This window comes from Parus major, chromosome 1 (assembly GCF_001522545.3).
Source record: "Parus major isolate Abel chromosome 1, Parus_major1.1, whole genome shotgun sequence".
Lineage (NCBI taxonomy): Eukaryota > Metazoa > Chordata > Aves > Passeriformes > Paridae > Parus > Parus major.
In genome coordinates this window covers 38,283,349-38,305,602 of record NC_031768.1, presented here as the reverse complement: position 1 = coordinate 38,305,602, position 22,254 = coordinate 38,283,349, and the positions used below count along the sequence as shown (strand labels likewise).

Sequence of the window (22,254 nt, the reverse complement as noted above, 5' to 3'; positions counted from 1 at the left end):
AGAGATAGCTGGAAGACTCTGTTGTTGGACCCTGTCTTTTATGGCAGAAGCAGTAAACATGACAGGTTGTTTGGGAGCCATCTGTTTTAAAATGGTTGCTGCTTTGTATGCAGTAATGAACTTGAGATCAGTTTTCTGTCTGTCTTCATAGTAACAGCCTTGTTTGGTGTCACAACAGGTGGAAGTTGATGGGATGAAACTAAATGTGACCAGCGAGTGGAACCTGGCTTCACCCTTGTTGTCTGTCACCATTGATGGCACTCAGAGGACTATACAGGTAATCTAACCAAAGGCTCTTTGGGCATACAAATAATACTGAAACATGGGGGCTAAACTTGCTGCATCATAAAAATTACGTGATGTTGTACAAACAGCAGAATGTTTCTACTTTGACACAAATTCGCTCCACTAAAGCTCTGGATGCACTCAAAGTTACTTATCTAGAATTTTGAGTATCTTGCCTTTAAAGAGAAGTTCCTTATTTAGAAAGAAGCTTACCCCAGCTTATAGGCTGTCTTTATTTAGTGGCTTGTGAGGAGACAGAATTTCTTAATCATGTAAAAAATAAGAAATGGTTTACTGCAAGAAACAAACCCAAAAAACTCATCAACTGAATCAAAACCAAAGAAACTCCTTCCTAACCTAACCCACAACAAAACCCCACATGGAAACCTACACTAAAATTTTGAATGGTGTGAGTGATACGCTTTTGGGCCTTTGCAGTTTGAAAGTCACAGAGCAGCACATCTCCCATGTAACATATTTTTTTTATACTTACAAGAAATATGATTAGTTCCATGACTTGAGAAGATAAACATAGAAAACATCCCAAACTTAGTTGGCTCTAAGAAAAGAGGACTGAAAAGCTTTAAGTGATTATATTTTCTTTCCTTCTGAACTCCACGCACCAGAGAATGCTTTTCTAAATGTAACCTCAGTCAGGACTTACACATGTGTTGACAAATCATTTATTTAGAAATATCTATTGATCCTGGCAATAATGAAAAACAAATCAAAACATACTGGAAGTATTTTTCTACATACAATGGTATCTATTTCCTGTACATTTATCAGTGATACAATGGTCAGATTTCTCATAATTTAGAATGAAATGTGTGAATTTAATTTTTTCATGTATACTCCTGGTAAAATTACCCTTACCAACTGGAAATACTATATTTGTTTTGATTGAATTTAAAAGACTGCAACTTGAAAATAAAAAATTATTATATCTTTCAAGGTTAGTATTGCCTGAGAGTGAAATTTTCATTATGTTCCCAAGTAAATTCTGGATTTAAGTTCTGCAGATTTCTTGAGAGGTTTTTGCCAGCTTCAAGGAGTGAGTATAGCTAAAACAATTTTCTATTTTTAAGAATGTCTTTCTTTTTTACTGTTTTAATACTGGCCCATTTTTGTGCCATTTTACAAAATACATTCCTAATTTTGAACAGGAAAAAATATCAATATATGAATCTATAAAACCTGCCTAGGTGAAGAGCATTACATTTAGAATGGATAACTGTTCACAAGACCTCATTGCTAACTATATTACTATATGAGTCAATATATAAGTAACTGTAGTAACACCACTTAGTTAAAGATAGTTGAATTGGCACATAAAATTAGTTTCAAAATTAATGATCATATGATCTGAAGAAGCTTTCTTCTAGGAGCTGAGCCAGCAGTAGTGTTACTTGCACTCCCAGAGTATGACAAAACCCTATGAAGTACTGCAGATCTAGCCACAGCAACATGCAATGAGCTGAGTGCATGGTATCTAGCCAACAGAATGTGGAATAAGCACATATGTTGTTTCCTTCTCAGATTTTATCTGCCTTTGCTTTTAGCAAGGAAACTCAGTAGCTTGAGAAGTTATTAATCTTTTAGTGTATATATGTAAATTTATGGGAACCTTAAACTTGACCTCTGATAGTCACTCACTGGAATCAAAATTGCTTTTTTGGTTATATATTTCTGCAGACTTGCCCCACTGCAAGAACCAAATTAGACATGTGTGTTCCTCTAGGTCAATTTGTCTCCAAAAGCAATTGACCCCTGAGTCTTGAAGCATCTTCTTTTTGCAAAACTTAGCCCTAGAGCCATTTAAGCAACAAATATGGATGAATTGAATAATTCCAGCTGTGCTGTATTAATTTTCAGCCAATCTAATTTTTCTTCATACTTGGTTTAATTCTTCTAAATTTGCTCAACCAAATATAATCTTTGTGTATGTTTTATTTCTTTGAAGGTTTGATTTATGCACCTTTGGCTCACTCCTGCAGTCTGGCCACATTCTAGCAAAGCACTTAAGCATAGAAACAGGGAATAAATAATTCTAAAATGTTTTGGTTTAAAATATATTTTTGTAAATTATAGTCTAGGCATTCAAATTTTTGCATATCTGTTGCATGTTTAAAAATAAGTTATTAAGCACACTTCTTTATTTTCACTCCTCTGCTAAAGGCTCAATGAGAATTAGAGCAAAGCAGAACACCAACTCTGCTGCAGAGTTAGGAAGGGCCTTTGAGTTTAAAACCCACGTTTTCTAGAGTATGGGATCTGAGTGCCTAAGGAGAAGTATATGCCCTGGTCACAGTCTGTCTAGGGCATACCAGGGCACAGCAAGGATGTGTGGCAGCCCCCCTCCTCCTGCTTTTGTTTCCTGTGTGAGGAAGCCCATCTGTGTGCAGCAGATGGGAGCTGCAGAGTGCCTGGCCAGGTCCCCAGATGAGAGGGGACCAGAACCCTGGGGTACACTGCAGGTCCTGTGGCTGCAGCATAAGGGCTCTGAAATCATTGTGCTGCTTTGGGTTCATGTGAAATCCATAGGATGTTATACAAAGCGATGACGTGGTGAAAACTTGGGGTCATTTGAGCAGGAGATTTCTGAGATACTGTCTCCAGGGAATGGGGGGTGTGGGCAGACCCCATGGCATTTTTTGTAGCACTCAGATTTTATCATGGGAGATTTTTTGTGGCTGTTTTTAGTAGTTCCTCAGTTAATCCCAGTTTCTCAGCATTTTCTCTACTTACAACTAAACTCTACGTCTGATTTGGTGATGCTGACATTAACACATCCTGGTGTAGGATTTTGTTCACCAAGCAAATGACATTTTTTTTTGTACAGAAATACTTCACCAAAGTGGCTTGTCATACTTGTTTCAAAAAATGTTAGTGACTTAGAATTTGGCTTACACTTAGCTATATTATGAATTTGGACTTGGCCTTTGCTGAAAATCAAAGAACTATCGAAATATAGTTCCAATACACCTTCCTCAGATTTGAATGAATTGGGTTTTATTAATTGCAAATGCATGTTTAAAATACTCATATATATATAAAACAGGATTTGAATATGTTATCACCTTTTAGGAAATATTTAGAATAAAAATTAATAATGAATCCTCTGAAGAGTAAGTGGAAAAGTGGAGGTTGATTTGAATTGGGGAAAGGAAAAATAAGAATTGCAGTGGAAACCGGGAGGGAGAATGGTGGCTCAGTATGGTATCTTGGAAAGAAAGCAATGACAGTTGAAAGAAAGACAGCAGGCATAATTTGGGATGACTAGGGCATTTTTACTTCTCTGTTTCTCCTCCCATGTACAAGTAAACTAGATTTCATTGAGCCCTGTGCCTGCAGAAGTTGTCTATGACCTGTTCTGTCTCCCAGTGTGAACTGGGGAACAGGTGGAAGGAAGGAACTGTCTTTTTCTATAGAGTTTGAACATCTTTTATTCCTCATGGGAACTAGACTCTAAGGGGACCTCAAGATAAATCAAGGAATCCATGCAGTCTATCAAATGGGCTTCAACCTAACTGCAGCTCTGTCCTTACTGGTCAGGTTGCAAGTGTGTGTCTTCTGCTGGGACACTGCACAGGAAGACCAGATATCCACAGGGTGAGCAGGTTGCTCAAGGAAAAAGTGCATCTAGGAGGAGATCTTCAAAGCAACAGCTACTTGTGTTTGGGCAAGTTCTCAAAAACCACCCCTCCAACCTATCAGATTTTGAGGCTGCTCTATGGCAATGCTGCATGGACAAATTTTACAACTAGTAAACGACTTAGTGCTGTTGATTCCTGTACCTTCATTGATCCCACCATCAAATACTCACCTCATCCTTAAATACCTTCTACTTGCAGATAGTTCCCTGTAGCAAAAACATGCTGATTCAGAAACACAGATTGTTTAGTTTGTATTATTTGTCACCTTTTCTACCCCTTAGTTCCATCATATGCACCCGGCCTTTTCACTGCCAAGGTGTTGGGCCCACAGCTCTGCTCTCTTGCTGTTATGAAACCTTCTACCCTCTAAAGGTAGTGTAGGCATTCTGCCTGGACCCTAGAAGACTTTTTGTGGCTTTTGGCACCTTCAGCAAAGCAATTTTACAGTAGCACTGGTGATACTTCCTTTTTTGTATTTCCTGGCTTCCAGAGAATTAGTCTCTGATGAACTGAAGCTCTGTAGGATGTAGAGAGAACTCAACTGGACAAGGTCCTGGGCAGTTCAGTACCACTTGGACATTAGCCTTGCTTTGAACAGGGAACATGACTACCTGATTTCCAGCGGTCCCTTCCAGCATAACTGTTCTGTGTCTGTTGGGCATCCCAAACTCTACAGTGAAGAGGTCTTTATCAGTCACAGTAAGGTGTAATTAAGAGTGTAATGGAGTTGCTAAACAAGAACATGATCCTGTAAAGCTGAAATCATCAGTCTCAAGCTTCAAGTGCTTTTGTGAATGAAATAGATGAAGATTTATCAGGGGACCTTTCTCTACTTAGTGTTAAAGGGATTCTGGTGATGGCATCACTTATTTTTTCATTTAATTTATTTATTGCATCAACAATTGCAGCAGGAGTAGTATATTCTGCGTCCTGGGGTATGACAAATATAAGTGCTTCTCTGATACAATGTTTCTTTAGATTATTATTTTGGTCTATAATAACAGAAAAAATGAGAATGCTGTAGGTTATGAAGTCTTTGTTCCAGGGAAATGTCTGACAGGAGAACAAAGCCTTTGCCCAAGTATTCATTTCCTACAACTCTTTAGAGACTTTTTTCATATGTGTAATTTTTTTACTTTTATAAGAAAAATTACCTTTTTGTCATGTTGCTGTTTTGAGATCTCAGATGTAATCTGTGATAATGATAGGATACATTATATAGGTTTTCAATCTTAAAGTACCATTACCTCAGAACACTTATTTTCTTAACTCCTGGAAATTATTTTGGGAAGGTTTAGTGAGCAGTGTTCATGACTGCTTGACAGTCCATTTTTTAGTGCTGTGCAATTACTGCACATACTCTGCTGTTGTCCTTTAACCATGATTTCAAAATTACTCTTGCTAGGTTGTCTCCAGAAGAAGGACTCAGAATGATGTGCAGACATTTGGTTATCATATACCCACGTACTGTACTTCTGGGTTAGAGAAAATGCAGTGTGAGCCCCAGCACGGAATTCCTGATGGCCAACATTGATTAACCTGTAGCTCACTGCCTGTTTTTTTTTTTTGCAGCCTGTTCCATTTATTGGTAACCTAGCCAAATCTGGTATAGACTTCTTGCCCATGGTTCAAGTGCAGAATATCTGAATGGAAGGGAAAAATTAAAGGGAATAAAAGCTACAGCTAGAAGAACTACCTTTATTAATTCTTTAATGAAAATGATTATACTTTGTTTCTCATTCATAAAGGAAAAGGAGTGATCAACTGATATGTTCCATCAATCCCTCTGAAATGGGATTAGTTTTATCCTGTCTTACTTGAGATGTTAATCAAGTAACATTAGCTGTCATGCTATCTTATGCCCTTTTTATTTCCTCTTGGAGCTATACATTTTCAAGACAAACAATATTCAGGATGAATAACTATGAGGATTCTGTATGTGTCCAAGGACCAAAGCATTCAGTTGCTGACAAACATTATAGTTTTATGATCTCTAAACCCTGAAAGATGAGAAATGGTTCTCTTGATCATGGTAACACATTCAGAGAGCAAAGAAGGAAGAGGAGGGACATAAGAGTGAGAAAGGACTATGGATCCTGTCAGGAATTTTTTTCAGGGCAGTCACAGACATTATCAGATCTTGAATCACATGGCAGCATTTTGACTGCATAATTCCCCCCTTATAGAAACAAGATGTATCATGGCATGCCAAAACAAGGGTAAGGCTTCCAGAAGTTCTAGTCATGTTGTGGTTTAATGTTGTAACAGCAAAAATTTAGAAGTTCACCCAGAAGACTAAATGCCTAATTATTGTATTGTTGTAAATACTGGGTTGAAGTAAATGTCCTTTAGATTAATTCTTTACCAACACCAAATAAACAATATTTTCTGTGGAGTTTTTTTGTTTGTTTGCATGTTTTGTTTTCTGTGAGGGTTTTTTTGTTGTTGTTGTTGGGGAGGATGAGATTGTGTGTTTTTTTTGTTTATCTTGTTTTGATTTTTTCTTTTTTCTTAATTTTAAGACCTGTCATCACCTACCCGTCTCAGAGGATTAAAGAAACACATGAACATACTTAGAAGGCTCTCTCTGTATAGGTAGTAGCATACCTGAAGTGGTTTTAATAGTTAAAAAAAATTTTGCAATAAAGAAGTAACAAGTAACAGTCACATTGGATGACATAAAGAATCACATAAAGAAATATTGGGAAGGATCTGTGTTTCTATTTCTCTGTTTATGGGAGGATAGAAATTCCCAAATCATCTACTGCAGTTGAATCCCAGGCATTAAGAGAACTCTTAAAAAGTAGTGATACAGTGCCTCAGCCTCTTAGAAACTGCACCTGCACAATTGTCTGTGTGGATTGATGCCCTGTAAGCCACTCACCCTGTGTTTAACATCTATATTTGTACTGTTTGAGAACAGATTTTATTTAGTCCCTGGAAAGGGACTGAGGTAGCTTGCACCAGGTGCCAGGGGAGGCCAGTATTTCAGCATTCTGGCAGGATTCCTTCTAATGGGAAAGACTACTTCAGCACAGTGCCACTAACATCACTCTTAGGTATCTTTCACAAGTCAAAACACTTCACATAAAGCACTTGATTATCTCTTTCCCCACTGGATGATTGCTGCCCTTGTAAGAACCTGGGAAATGTGGACATGCCCTAAGGAAGAACAATTTACTATAAAGTGTGAACTGAAGCTCATAATGGCTAAGGGTAGAGCAGTGCACAAAATCAGGATAACTTCCCATCTGTAAGGGGTGGACTAACTTCCGTGCTCTAAGGGGAGAAAATGATGGCACCACCAGTGCAGAATGTTAAATTGTGAAAAAGTAGGGTCATTCCTGAAGTGGAAAGGCTTGTGAGGGTGAACAGGTCTGAGCATGCAGTACAATATGGACAGACTCCAGCATAATACAAGTCTTGGTCACATTGATAGTCTGGGATTACATCCCTCAGCTGGGATTTTGCATGGTGGAAAGGCAGTGCTGAAATGAAGTTCTGCTTTCTAGAAGGAGAGAGAAGAGAAGACTGATAAGATTAAATTAATCACCCCTTTTTGTTACGAGGATGACTTAAAGGTTTCACAGCTATGTCTGCAGCCTTTTCCTCCCTTCTGACCTAACCATGGGTCTCTGATGGTAGGAGTGACATGGTTGGAAGATGGAGCTTTCCAGATGCCCAAGCACCCTCATGTACAGAAAATCTCATAGATTAAGTACTAGGAAAGTAATCTGTTAGAACTTTACAAGGTGAAATAATGTGGGGTTTTTTGTCCCTGACTTCCCTGTTGTGGGATTCATTTGTTTTTTTTAATTAAAGCTACCTGGGGATGATTCTGGCCTGTGTTTTGTTAGGTGGAATTTTGAAGAATTTATAAATATTCACCAAAAAGTGGATAGCATCCTCCATTTGAAATTCCTGGCGTAAGATGTTCAGAATTTTTGTTAGTGAGCAGTTGAAATGAAGCAATAGGGGCTGGGCTGCAAGAAGTTCTGCATTCTGAAAAACAGCACCATGCTGGGAAACTACCAATGTTTTGCTCAAAATTTTATCTGTAGCCTATCCATAAATTTTCTGGGCTTGTAATTTTGGTTTTGGTTTGGTAGCTTGCTGCATGTTATCCAACTGGGAGTAGTCATGCCATAGCTTGAAAAAATTGCAAAAAACATTGGCTGAGTGACAATCTGTGTGTTTTCTGTCTCCAGAAATAAAGAAATGATCTCCATTTTTTACTTTCATCAAATAAAGCCAGTATATAGTAGTTCAAGATAATTGTGTTTGAGAAAGTTGTGTATGTATTTATCTAATTCCCTTTGCCAGTTCAAATTAATTCTGACTTTGGGTCAGTCTTTGCTTACTTCTTCATTTGTAAGCAAAGCAAAAAAAAAATTGCTTTTGGTCTGTTGGAGTTTCTTTGTTTTTGTATCATTCCTTCTCTGTAGCTGCTCCATTCTAGTAACTTGGACAGTCTTAGAGACCAGATGATTTGTGGAAAATATTCTAAGATCTTGTTGTCTAATAATGTCAATTAGGCATGTCTTTCAGTACTATATATTTTATGTTTTCTTGAGCTGCTTTATCTTTCTTCATGTAAAGATTCTTACCATCTTTATCTCCTAGTGCTCATCCATTGCAGGCTTAATGCAAAGCTGATTTTAACCCTACTGCATCTTACAATGAATACATCATTGATAACCAACTAAGTGGAAATAATTTTCTATGGCAAAGCAGAAGAATTTAAAGTCATATCACACTAACATCTTCTAATTTACTGGGATTTACAGATTAAAATGATTATTTGTAAAATGACTGTGGTATAGCATACACAAACTAGAGGAGAATCAAACACATTTTGTATGATTGTATACACTTTTCTATTTTTACATGTGTGCATAGGCATTTTGTTTGTATATACATAGCATATGCAGTATAACATACTGTAACCTGTGTGTGTAAAAATACATATAATATTTATGTAACACTCACACCCATTTGACAGCTTTGAGACTGCAGATGGATTTTTTGAAGTTGTGATTTTTTTTCAGATTTGAGTTAGCTTATTACTTTCTCATAAGGAAAGAAAAATACACTTTTAACTCACGTGATACTAATTAAGTTATTCTGAAGCTCTGTGCTCTGAATCAACCAGAAAAGAAATTGGTTATATCTAAGATCGCATAATTTGTCAACAATGTAATTTTACTGTATTGGCAGGTAAGCACATAAGGATGCTTTGTTTTTGAACAAATGATAAATTTCCCTTGCCTTTTTGGTGTAAACCTCCTAGCACATAATTTGCAATTTATTAGGAGAGCAATGACAATGCCTATAATTAGCTATTCTTTATTTTTACCTCTATTTGATTACTTTCCTGCTATCACTTGCAATATGAAACCATCTATTATGAGGTATAGAATATGTAAATATCTAACTTTACAAGAGAAACTGGAGACTGGTCCTTTTTCTAAAGAGGTGGGAAATAAAAGAATAATTGTTAACCATGTCCTTTCATTTTCTTGAAAACATCAATTACATTTACAAATCCCAGAAACACAAGCCTGCCAGTGGAACAGAAATAACTCTTTTCAGAAAAATCTAATCACATCTAATAGCTGAAATTTATTTACTGTAATTTGAAACATTAATTATGATAATGTTCTGACTTCTTTTGTAACACTGTTCTCAAAAGCCTGGCAGTTTTCTTTTTGGTCTTGCTGTAACGTATGTTTTGTGTCTTGGAGAATTTCTCTACCTTTCTTTCTTCTTTTTGGTTTTTACATACACCCGTGAGGGAAATTTCTTTTTCCCCTCTGTTTCTTAACTATTTTCTTCACCTTCCCCATTATTCCCCTCCCACTGCCCCTCAGATATTATTTTAAGAGATAGATTTTAGTGCTTCCACTGACTTTAAATGTGATCGACACTGAATGCAATGCTTTGTGTTTTGGACACAGCAAACAGTAGCAGTGAGGAACTACTATAGTGTGATGCCAGTGTGCTCCAGCAGTGTCAGGGCAGGAAAAATGCTGCTGATATCTTTGTCTTCTCTTGAGGCTGAGGCTTTAGAAAGTGCCTTCTTTATATACATATTTATTTGGCTTTATTAAAGTCATTACATTATTTTTGAAAGGGCTTGGTTTTTGCTATGCTAGCTTATTTGGCTGCGAGTAAAGAAAATCCGTGTGAAGAAATACTTTAATGATTTTCTTTTCAGTTATGAAAAGTAAGTCAAGTTGTCAAGATACCTGGAATTACTCTGAAAGCCTTTAAAGAAAATGACAAAAGGCTCTATTTTTCTTTTTGTTTTGTTTTGTTTTTTAAGTTGTGTTTTTCTGTGTGACAGGGAGATTAGCCAAAAAAATGGAATTTTTATTAGGACATGAAAAGGTCTCTAATGACCCTTGAAAGCGGACAAAAGGGTAGCACAATAAGTGACAGAACTCTAACGAGGGTGGAGGGCATTCCAGGAAAAAAAGAAATTAAATCCTTTAATTTTTTTCGGCTTGCCATTTTCTGACAGCTTATCAAGTGGTTGGGACTTGTTTGTTTTGGCATGCGGTTCATTCATTGTAGGCAGCCGGTACTTTGTTCTTCTTTGTGGTTTCCAAAACCTGATTGTGTTTATCCTAGACTGTGGGAAAAGTGTATATTCCTGTTTCCTTTATAAAAGTAAACGTCAGGTTTTGTATGAAATTTTATTTCCCATATTTTCCATTCCATTAATCATTATTGTTGAAATATGTCAGGCTCTGGCACATCACCCTTTGTTTTCATATGATTGTACAGATTGCAATGTCAGTGTGTGACCTGTTAAGTCAAAAAATAAGCATGTTTGGGCTGTAGTAATTATTACTTCATAAAGTGTAGCTGAGGAACATGCACCATTAGTGAAAAGGGTCCAGGATTTAATTTATTGCTATTAAAATTGTTTTGGGGGATATCTGTCTATTGTTTTGTAGCACTTTCTCATTTGATCTACACAAGACAAGACTTAGGGGAGCCATGATCAGGGCTCTTCGTATACCTGGAGGTAGCTGTAGAAAGGAAGGAAATAATCTGTGTTTCCTGTGTGTAATGAAAAAGATGAGAATTAATATGAGGGTTATTTTTAATCAAATATTAAGAAAAGACTTGCTTATGATAAAGATTCAGAACAGTGGATAAATTGCTTAGGGAGACTGAAATTTTTGCAATTGAAAGCTTTTGAAAATGAGTCAGAAACACGTCATTTGGGAGTTACACCGGTGTGTTTGATTCTGCTGGGAGCATTAGGCTAGAAGGTCTCTCAGGATTATTTGCAGCCCTGTTATTATGATTTTTTTTCTTTAAAGTGTGGAGATTTCTGTGCAGTTCTTTGCAATAATGCTCATCATCTCAAATCTGTGCTTTAGTACTTTTATGTACAGTTGGCATTGTTTAAAATGAGGGCTGTGTTCCTTGAGTTGGGACCTATGTGGGCCATAGCTTAAGTAGTAGGAATGAAATGTGAGAAAAAACTTTTGACGCTGAAGGAGAAAACGATTCACAGGAAGAAAGAATTCTTTATACGTTTTGCATATTTAAATTATGTTTAATACTGTGTGAAACCAGTAATATATTTTCTCTTGCATTGTCTTGCTGCTCACTGACAATGTAATATTTGAAGACTCTTTAATAACTTCAATCAACTCCTGAACCACAGTAGGTGACCAGACATTTCATAAGGTCATTTTTTTTTTTCTGTTTTCAAAGTAGCATCATTGGAGGTTTGCATTTTAAAAAGAGATTAAAATGTCTCTCATTAGGAGAGAATGAAGATAATACTAAATGTGAGTAACAGGAATACAGAATCACAGAGATGACAGAAGCCTCATTATTCATGACATTCAAGCACAAGGTTGCTCTGTGTTGCACTTGGCCATATTTGCCTTCATTGTCCTTTAAAAATAAATTTTATTGAGTTGACTGAACTAAAACCAAAATCTGAGCTGAAGTATGATTTAGATTTCAAGTACTTCTGTTGAAGGAAATTATTTTATCTGTTTTATGTATAGATTTATGTATTCAGTTATTCTTGATTACTTTACAGTGATGTGACAAAGAAAATGGAATGGTTACAAATTTTGAGTTTAATCAATTTTAATCAATTCTTACATTTGTGTTTTTCAGCGGATTTCTCGGAATGCCTCTGGAGAGACAAGCATTCAGTTTCTAGGCACAGTGGTAAGCATGTAATAACTGTAATGAAAAGAGTTAAGTTGGTAGAAGAACATAATGTAAGCAGAAAGTAGCTAAATTACCCTACTTTACACTTGTAGTTATGGGGGGGTCAGTATGATGTGTAAATATTCTGAGTTTAGCAGGTGAATGTAGGCTGAATGAAGCTAACTTCCAAGACACATTATCTGTGTCCTACGTTTTTATTGATTCAAGTCTGCATCTCTTTCATTTAGAGGGGATCTAAAAGTAGCTGATTGTTGATTTGTAAGCTTAGTGCAATATACTGAGGTACGGTGCACATCAGGATCAATCCCAGTCTCCCTCACCACATCAACTTTCTGATCTCTATTGCTTCACTGTATCACACACCCCTAGATTCCAGAGTGGATATCCCAGTAACTGTCCTAGGAAAAACTGTTTAGTAATGCAAAGAGTGCTGTTGTTTTGTCACTCTGACCAGATTTGGTACTCTGTAGTTCTCTCAGTTTTTGTTTGCTGGATAGGAGGATGCCTAAAATCCTAATCAGATTTTTATCACTAGACAGAATTTACTCTATAAAATTGTTCTGTGGGATAGTCATGTATAATACACAAGTTTTGTGTTAGGTCATGGATGCTTATAAACATACATGTGATTGAAGCAACTTCTAGTTCTGTGATTTGCATGGTTGAAATGCAGCCACTGATTTTTCCAAGTTCCATATGCATCTAAAAATAGTTCTGAAAATGGAAAAAAATTGAAGTATCCTCTAAAGTGAGTTGACCTGCTTGCTGCCAATAGATTTCACTGTAGAGATAGTAGCAGTGAAAAGCCTAGGAATGAAATATTCCATTTAGAATTTAGTCCTAAAGTCTTTGTGCACTATTTGTTTTGGACATAAGTGGATTAGGATTGCATATGATCATGCTTTCATTCTACTTGTGATTAGTTTTTATGCAAGTTCTATGAAGCCATTGTTGGTAAGGTGTAAATGTAACAAGAATACCTTGCATTTATATTTTTACCTTTCATGTTTGTTTTTAGAAATGAAAAATGCTCCATATATTTATTACTCTTATAAATACATCTCTATCTATACATATTTATTTGTTTGTGTTAATAACAAGCAGAGTAGCAGTAGCATAAAGACATAAAAATGAAGTTTTGTTCTGCACTGTTGTATTTATGATGATGCTTCAGCTCTGGAATTGCAACCTGTGTATGTGAGAGTGCTGCTAGGTGGCTGATCAGATAGTCTTTGTGTGAGAAGAAAATAATTACTCCAAGTAGATAAGATACAACCACAAATGCAACTTGATAATACTGACTAGATTTTAATTGATTTCTCTCTAAGTGGGTGCTGTAGCAGGGAAAATTCTGATTGTGTATTTTGTGACATTAGATATTAAAACTGTTCAAATTAGATATGAAAATATTTTGTATTCTTTTGTTAGAAGTGCCTCGAAGTCTCACTTATAGACCAGAACTCATGTTCTGGGCCTTGTGCAACAGGAAAAGACTATAAAAGAGGGACTAGAATTGATGTGCTTTTAGCTTTAAAAAAAAAAGATGATGAAACAGCTAATGGGTTGTAATACATGTTAGATCTTACTGACTAGCTCTCATGTGTGTTTATTGAATCCTAGTTATTTGGGGAAATGAAGTATGTGATTACAACTAAAATTCTCAGGAGGACTAAACAGAAAAGCCTTGAGTACTCTGAGATTATTTTATTTAATACAAATTATGCATGTCTTGCTGATCAAACCCAGAGAGACAACTTCAGCAATCAGGGTAGAGAAACAGTAATGAAGTCTACTTCCCAGGGTTTGTTCCAATACCAATAGAATCCTTAGTTTTCCCACAGAATCCAATCTGTGCTTGTGCTTCTCTCAGTTCTTCTAGTCCACTGTCCTCCTTTCCCCTAAGTTCTGCTTTTTCATTTGTCCTTCACTTGTTTAACATCCTTGTACCGTTCTGATTTACACATAATATACTCAGCTTAGGTAATGGGAGGGAAGTTACAATGATATCCACTACAAATTGTTGCACACACAGATACAGAGTCTGTGTATGTATGCATGTGCACATACACAAATGTAAATGTTCAAACAAAGAAAATGTTATCTTAATGAAGTCCCTAGAAATACATTTTGAGTTCACCATTATTTATTTCTTATCAAGGCCTTGCTAAGTGCAGTTGACTTAGGAAGTGTTTGAAAGGAAAATTTAGCAGCAAAAGAGTCTTGATTGCCTATTATAGTTATTATAATATATTGTTATCATCATAATAAACTTCTTGCAAAGTTACTTCTCTATTTTTTTATTTTTTTATTTTTAGTAGCAAACATAAAGGATAACTGAGCATTCTGTGTTCCTTGTGATCAGGGCAAATTGTTGGCATATAGCACTGGCACTCCAGTGGTGCTATAGAGTGCACAGACCATTGACCTGTCCAGCAGAATATATTTTTAGAGCCATCTTGTAAGGAGCACAGCTTGCCTGGCTTGTCAGGAAGGCATCAGCTTCAATAAATGGCTTCACTTGATTTTTTGACATTGGGCTGTAGAAACAACTCTGCTGCTGAATTTTGACAAAACACAAGCCCTGCTTTAGGAAGGCAGCTGACACTCTGAGGGGAAATGAAAGCTGTGCTTCTCTATTAGAAATATCCTGGCAGTTCCAGTTAGTTAGGTGGAGGACAGAGAAGGCTGCATTGCAGATGAAAGACAACAGTATAATATGAATTTTGCTGCATAGCATATGGTAAACATCTGGACAGTAAGATGAATGTTTCTGTTGGTGTAGCAGCATATTTCTGTTATTTTAGAGGAGAACAGGAAAAATCATGTTGCTTTCTCCAGTGATATCATAGCTTTGAGTGCATACTGTTAGCATCACTTGGGGGTCTATATGGATTTGTAATAATATTTTTTTTTTGGTTCTGATCATGTGTAGAAATTCATTGCTACTTGAGCATTTCTTTTCTCTCCAATCTCTAGTGGCATTAGATAGCTTATTTTCTCCAAATTGTTTTTTGATAGAGGGTTTTGAGTCTCTGATATGATATGGACTTGCACTTTTGGAAGATGTACGAGGATGTTTCTGCCTGAGGAGCAACCAACTTTGTAGCTGTAAGAAATAGTTGTTGAATGGGAAATTGCACTGGTTTGGTTTAATTTTCTTGTGAGGATAGCATTTTGAATCCTCACTGACTTATTGCAGAGTTGATCCTGGATTATTGCTGTAATTGAGATTTTACATGAGTTTTTGCTCATTTATCCCCTCTGATGAATGTCACTAGATGTGGTGTGCCGATGAAGTCCTGCTATTTTGCCACTTCATGCTAGATTTATTCAGGTAGTGTATTTATTAATAGCATTACCATAACAGCAAGTAATCTGGTTGTGTTATATATTGTACAAAGAAAAAGGAAGCAAAATGATTCAGATTAATGTCCAAAACTGTGCCCAAAAGCAAGAGTGCAGGAAATAAGGAAGCAGTCCTTTATGGGGTGTCTCCTGTGTGTAGGCAGCTCACAGAAGTAGGTTTGTCAAAAACATAAAATCACTGAATTGTTTAGAATGTAAAAAGATCTCTAGGATGATCAGTTCCAACCATTAACCCAACACTGTCAAATCCGCCGCTAAACCATGTCCCCAAGTGCTATGTCTACACATCTATTAAATACCTTCAGAGACAGTGACTGCACCACTTTCCTGGGCAGCCTGTTCAGTGTTTGACAACCTTTTTTTCAAAGAATTTTTTCTAAATATCTGATCTAAACATCCCCTGGTGCAGCTTGAGGCAGTTTTCTCTCGTCGCTTGTTACCTGAGAGAGGAGACCAGTCCCCACTTGGCTACAACCTCCTTTCAGGCATTTGTAGAGTGTGTAAGTCCCCCCTGAGCCTCCTTTTGTCCAGGCTAAACAGCCCCATCTCCTTCAGCTGCTCCTCACAGGACTTGTTCTCTAGATGTAAAGATCATATAAAACAGATACATAAAATCTATAGAAAAACACTAACATCCATACACTGAGCTTCTGCTTCACCCTCTTCAATACAAAAAAATGGGTGTTTGGGTACTCAGAAGACCGAAGTCCAACCTTGATTCCTGTCTTTCTAATTACCCTCCATTTTCTGTTGTGTCTTTTGTCTTTTCGTTCCACCTTCTGTTCTCTTACGTGAGAGGAATGTTTCTGGCTGGCCCACTGCTGGCCCCAGTCATTTGTTGGTTATTCAGGCCTCTCAGCTGGACTTCAGCAGTGAAATACGTCTGGGCAGGCAGCCTTTAACACTAAGAAAGCTGTGAGTATATAGAGAACTGCAGATTATTGTGCAAGCATTAAACGTATTCTAGACTGTGTGTGGAATTAGAAATAAAGAAGCTGTGTATGTTCAGATAATGAGCAGCCTGGCTCCATCGTGTCTGTAATGCCATTGTCAGCTTTGGGCTGAAGGCCATGCTTGACAGTGATGCTCTGCTGACCCAATGGATCACTTTCCTCCAAAGAGATGGTCCCTATCCTCCGCATATCGTTTATCCTGTTTCTTTGATATTCTCTAACATCGCAGCAGAAATATAAACTGTTGTATTTTTTCTTCTGAGGAGTGATGAAAGAACACATACATGACATACTGCTCAGTATATTACATAACAATATAGGGGAACACAACATAGGAAACCATATGGAACAGATCAGAATTACTCTGGCTTAAGAATCAAGCCATCTTTAGGTGCTTTCTGAGTTTCCTAGAACCTTTTTTTTGATTGATGCATCTCAGCGGAGGTTTTTCCATTGCTGATCACCGATGGAGTTTTTTTTGCCACCTTTGATTTACATAGTATTTGAAGTTCTGCTGTGGTAGCTTATGCTCACTTATGATTACTATTAGCCTGTTGATATTACATGTCCTTTTCTTCAGCCTTTTTGCAAACCCATTGAAAATATTCCTGACGCCCATCACTGCAACCAGTTCTGCAAATTCCAGCTCGAGGATACTGGATTTAGGAGAAGTAGTCTCTGTCAAGCCCTGACTGTACTTTTTAGCATGGCTGGCATATATTCTAGTGCAGTAGTAATCACAGTTAGTATTAATGAGTTTTGGGTTTTAACTACTTTGAGATAGATTGGCAAGGGGAAATTCCATATGCATTCAGGGTTGTTAGTTCTATATCCTGTTCATGGCAGTCAAATGGAGAGCTTTACATAAAGGCAGTCCTCAAAATCTTCGCCTTTGCTCCTGTCTTACTGTATTTTCTTCTTTTAATTATATATCTAAGGTAATCTTAGGAGCTACAGGCCAGTATATTAACTTTTCTCACTGCTGATTCTCCCTTCTGCTCGCTCTTGCCATGGCTTACCTGCTTTTGCTTCAACAGCAAACTTCCAACTTTTTGTCCCATTACTGAGGCTTGCAAATTGTCATGAAACCCTGCAATCTGTGTATAATCTCATCAGCAGACAGCTTCCTCCTCCTTTTTTCCTTCTCCCTGCATTTAAAGCTTTGGCTGTATGAGTGATTCAGCTCACAATGGCAAATGTTTAACAACCTGCTTCTTTCACCCTTAGAAATCACTGCAGTTCTTAACAAGTTCTTTTCTTTCTTTATGCTTTTCTTTCTATATATGCTATTTCTGAAATTAGATACTGAAGATTTATGCAGACTCTCAAACATTGGTTGAAGACCTGAAGAGGTTACAAAGGTGGTATTTATTGGAATATATAGAGTACTAACCACAAGAAAATAAATATAGGCCAGTAGGTGATTATTTTGCAAGTTAATGTCTTTTTTAAAATGGTTTCTTTGCTCTTCCTATTCACAAGCCTTAAGATTAGGGTCCCTGCTGATCTAAAGGGAATTGTATTGTTGTACAGGTTTTATTTTCTTTTCATCCATTTTCAGAGGCACTGTGAACCACAGTGCTTCTAGTAGTAGAACTATCATCAGTGGCATTTCAGTAGTGCAAAAGGTGACAACAGAAAAAACATGCAGTTGTGTCTGGAAACAATAACTTCCTTTTGAACCTGGATGATGAGAATCCTGAGACTGGCAGCAAGGTGTGCTGCACTATCCTGTAGAAAGGGGGTAACTCACACAACAAGGATTTCACTTGTGAAAGTAATGACCATCATTAGGACTTAGCAGTGAGAATTTTTCCATTCCATGAGGTGTGAATGATCAGGTGCAGTCACACAGCTACATATGCTGTTCACATCTCAATTCTCTTATTTATTACTTGCATGGTTTAAAGCAGAATGTATACTAAATATATTAAAACTGTCCACTGAGGGTAAACTCAGAAACACCTGAGTGATCTAGAAATACCAGTGTTACAAAAAGCCATGTCCCTAAGGTCCAAGTAATCAGACTATTTTGGAAATCTTGCTCAACGTTCCTTTGGAAAGAGAAATAAGAAGGTGCTTGGAGTTCTGTCTAAATTTTGCTTCTGTGACTTAAAATAAACCGGAAGTGCTGCAAGTTCCCACAGAACAACATTACAAGTCCTGTAATTTTTGCCTGAGATCTCCTTGAACAAGAGGTGGTGGTGCTAAGGCGAAGATGAGGATGCATAGGTGCATGTTGGATATCTAATGGGCTGCTGCCAAATTTCCCTCAGCTGGACTATGGATTTTGGTCTTGTTTCTGTAACAGAGCCAGTGCTCTTCAGAAGAGTTGTGAAAACATAGCTATGGTACTGTTAGGTAGATGGACTTAGCTTTTCTTTGAATCAATTTTGCTGAAATTGATCAGCAGTTTAAATAGTGTATGGGGGTGCAAATTGGATGCGGAATTGGGAATGGGGATTGAGAGGCAGAAATCTGCATTGCAAGCATTGTGTTCTTACAAAACGAGGCTGGAAGTAGGCTATTGCATTTAAGTTCTAATGTTTTGCTTTCTATTCATTCATTTTTTATCTTGGTATTTTACCTGTTGTCAATTAGTGTTTTAATTTTCAGGAAAAAAATGTGATGATAACACAAGCAGGTCAGGATTTCCATGAAAGTCCTTAATGTTGGTGGGTTCCGTAGTGTGTGTGCTATCTGTAGTATTGTGGTCTTTGTTTATAATAAATAAGGCCCCTCATCCCTCAGAAATAAATAGTGGAAAAATTAGGATTTTTGATTTTCCATACTTCATTTGACAATTTACTTACTGAGCTCAGTAACACATTAGGGACAAGGACTGAACTTGGTTGGTTAGCCTGTTACTTCTCAGAAGACAAGTGGACAGCTTACCCAAAGGTGTAACTCGGGTGATTTACTTTGGTAGACTATGATTTACCACTGAAATAATTATTAACTGCACAATTTGGCCAAAGAAGTGTTGGTGGGTGTCGCGGTTTAAAACCAATAACTAAGAAAATTACTTATTTCTTGCTGTGAGATATGGATTAGAATAAGGGCAAAACAGGCATAAAACTTAAAAGGAATAAAGAAAGTTTATTGACAAACAACAAGAATAAGAACACCAGAATAAACTTCTAGAAAAACCTTTTCATCCCTTATCTATTTACTATTCTCTCGTTCACATGACAACAGAGACAAAAACTTTGGAACTTTGGTGGTTAAAACAGTCCCAGTTCTTGCTACAGTCTTTTCACCTGTCTTTGTAGGGAAACAGAAGTTTCTTCCTGTTAATTTATGGAGTTTCTCACACGAAAACTATTTTTGTTATAGTTTTCCATTGCTCTGATATCAGCTGCTCAGAGCTGCTGTTATCTTTTCAGATGTGTATGGGTCATGATTCGAGGGATAGCATTTTTAAGGATGAGTATTCAAAGGTAAAAAAAAAAAAAAGAGTCTTCTTCATCTGTTTCTGTGAGCTTCACTAGACAACAGTTTTCTCATTGCCTTTCAAGGCTTCAAATCTCCCAGCACTTCACTATACCATAATTACTCAAGTTTACACTTTGAATACTTCATTCCTCCCTGCATACTTATCATGAATTAAAGGAGTTTTTTCCAGGACTTCATTGTCCATCTCCATAGTTTAACAGAAAGACATTTCAGCTAAATTAAAGCATCTTCTTAATTCTCTACCTTTCTTGAAGTTTCTTTTCTTTCTTGTCACTGGTAGTTTATAAAGTCTCTTTTCATGTTGATCATTCTCCTTTTCTCTCTCTGGATAAAAAAGTTAATCCGCAAGTCTCATCTGGGTAATGAAAGAGTTAAAATCTTGCCCAGGCTGTTGTAGGTAGTTCTGTGTCTTCGGCTGGTGCAGGAACTGGAGCCGTCTGTGATGGAGAGTTCTTCATGGCTGCTCTGGAAAGTGTGGTCACCGTCTCTGCTTGCTGCAGGCTCAGAGCCCCTCTCCTTCTTCACTCGGCAGTTTCTGGTGAATTCCATCACGGCAAAACCTGCAGCCAAGCCAGGAACCGGCCCGGCCCAGACAGGGCTCGGGACAAGCCCCCCGCAGGCCCCATCTCCCAGCCGGGAGATGCAGCAGGCCCGGCCTGGCCCCCGCCCGGCCGCATGGCCGGGCAGAGAGCGAGAGGCCGGACCTCTGCTACCTTTCACCGCCAGGAAACAAAGAGAACTCAGAGAGCTCTGGTTTTACACTTTAAGGTAGGGTTCACAAGTTGATCCCACTTTTCAATGGCCTAAACTGCTGTCAATTCTTGGAAATGACTGATAATTGGTCAGGAGGAAGAACCCCCATCAGCCATCAGCACTTCTAACTTCCCCTCTTTCCTCAGCTTTGCTTTAAAGGTAAAGCTACCCCATGACAGTGGGTTTTTTTAAAACTATATCAAACTGTTACCTTATAGTGAAGGTAGGCATTTTCTTATGAAGATATTTACTAGACATACATGTAGCCCATGTTTTTGAACAGCCTTTTGATGTCTGCAACTTCGGCATATACCCAAGAACTGTTTAGGAGGTATTAATTTATATGACTTCAAAGCTTAATCGGGAATCTTAATGAAACAAAGGCATGATGAAGTTAGTAAAGCTAATTTAAGTCTCTGAATGTAAATTTTAAATGAAGTTTTTATTGTTAATAAATATACTTTGTTTCTCATTAGTCTTCTAGGCTTCAGTGGTAATATCAGTAAAATAAACATGTTTTACAAAGATTTAACATTAAAAATGCTATTAATATGACCCTTGGTACACCAGCACAATTAGATTTCAAAGTGAGCATTTAGGATGTAACAGCGATTAATGACAACCATCGAAAACAATTTTGAACTCCATCAGTTTAACTCAGGAGGGTAAACTTAATATGATAATTTATCTAGTTGAATTGTATCAGCTTAGCAGGAAAGTATGCAAATATGTGACCCTTACCTAGAATCTAAATGGATGCTGTGCTGATAGATTTATCAGTTCCATTAAAGAACTTTAGGGAACTTTGGAATTTCAGCAATTGTTCCCTTGGAGGTTGAAAACCAAACCTGATCTCATACTGGGACCATTCTGGTCTGCATATTTCCATAATTTGCCTTTGCTACTAATATGACAGCAAGACGCAAATAACTGTTTCTAATAATATCAAATGGAGTTGTGGAGGACAGCATTTTAATGTAGTAAAAGACCTCCCCGTGGGGTTGTTATTGCCACTATAGAACAGCAGTTACACAGTTGCAACAATAGTCTCTTAATTGATTCGTTTAATTAGCAAGAGATGAAGCTTGTGCTGCATCTTGTCATCTGTTATCGTGGGGGCGGCTACAGAGAGAATCTCTGCATTTGTCACTCTATACAGTCAGGTTTAAACAGAGTAAAAGGTATTGCACCTATAGAGGTGAGCATTGGTGGTGAGACTGTTTTGTGAGTGTGCTTTCACTCAGGTTTTCAGTGTGTTGACATGTCTGCTTTAAGAATCTGCATGGTCTCTGCGGGAGAATTGATGACAAAGCATTGTTTTACTGGGGGAAAATCTTCATCCAGCCATGCCAGGCATTTCTAACCTAAATATGCAAATCTAAGTATTATAGGAATGGTGGATTATTTGGGGCATCACTGTTGTAGACTAGATTTACTTGGAAGAAATAGGGTCAGATTAGTGAAACCAGCCATCTGCCTTGTGATTGCTTTTTCATGGCATTTTTATCTCCAGACTAGATAAACAATGAGTTACATGAGCACATGGTCCATGGTAGGGAGCATGTGTAAAAGAGAGA

At 37.4% G+C, this 22,254-nt stretch overlaps 1 protein-coding gene across 1 annotated transcript in view; it reads left to right on the top strand.

Moving 5' to 3' along the window:
• The window catches only part of PCCA (propionyl-CoA carboxylase subunit alpha), a 274,019-nt gene that overhangs the window by 201,647 nt on the left and 50,118 nt on the right, over nt 1-22,254 (top strand). Inside the window, exons 20-21 of the mRNA XM_015631135.3 lie at nt 179-277; nt 12,093-12,146. Coding sequence (XP_015486621.1) covers nt 179-277; nt 12,093-12,146 — 153 coding nt within the window. The remainder of the gene's footprint in view (nt 1-178; nt 278-12,092; nt 12,147-22,254) is intronic.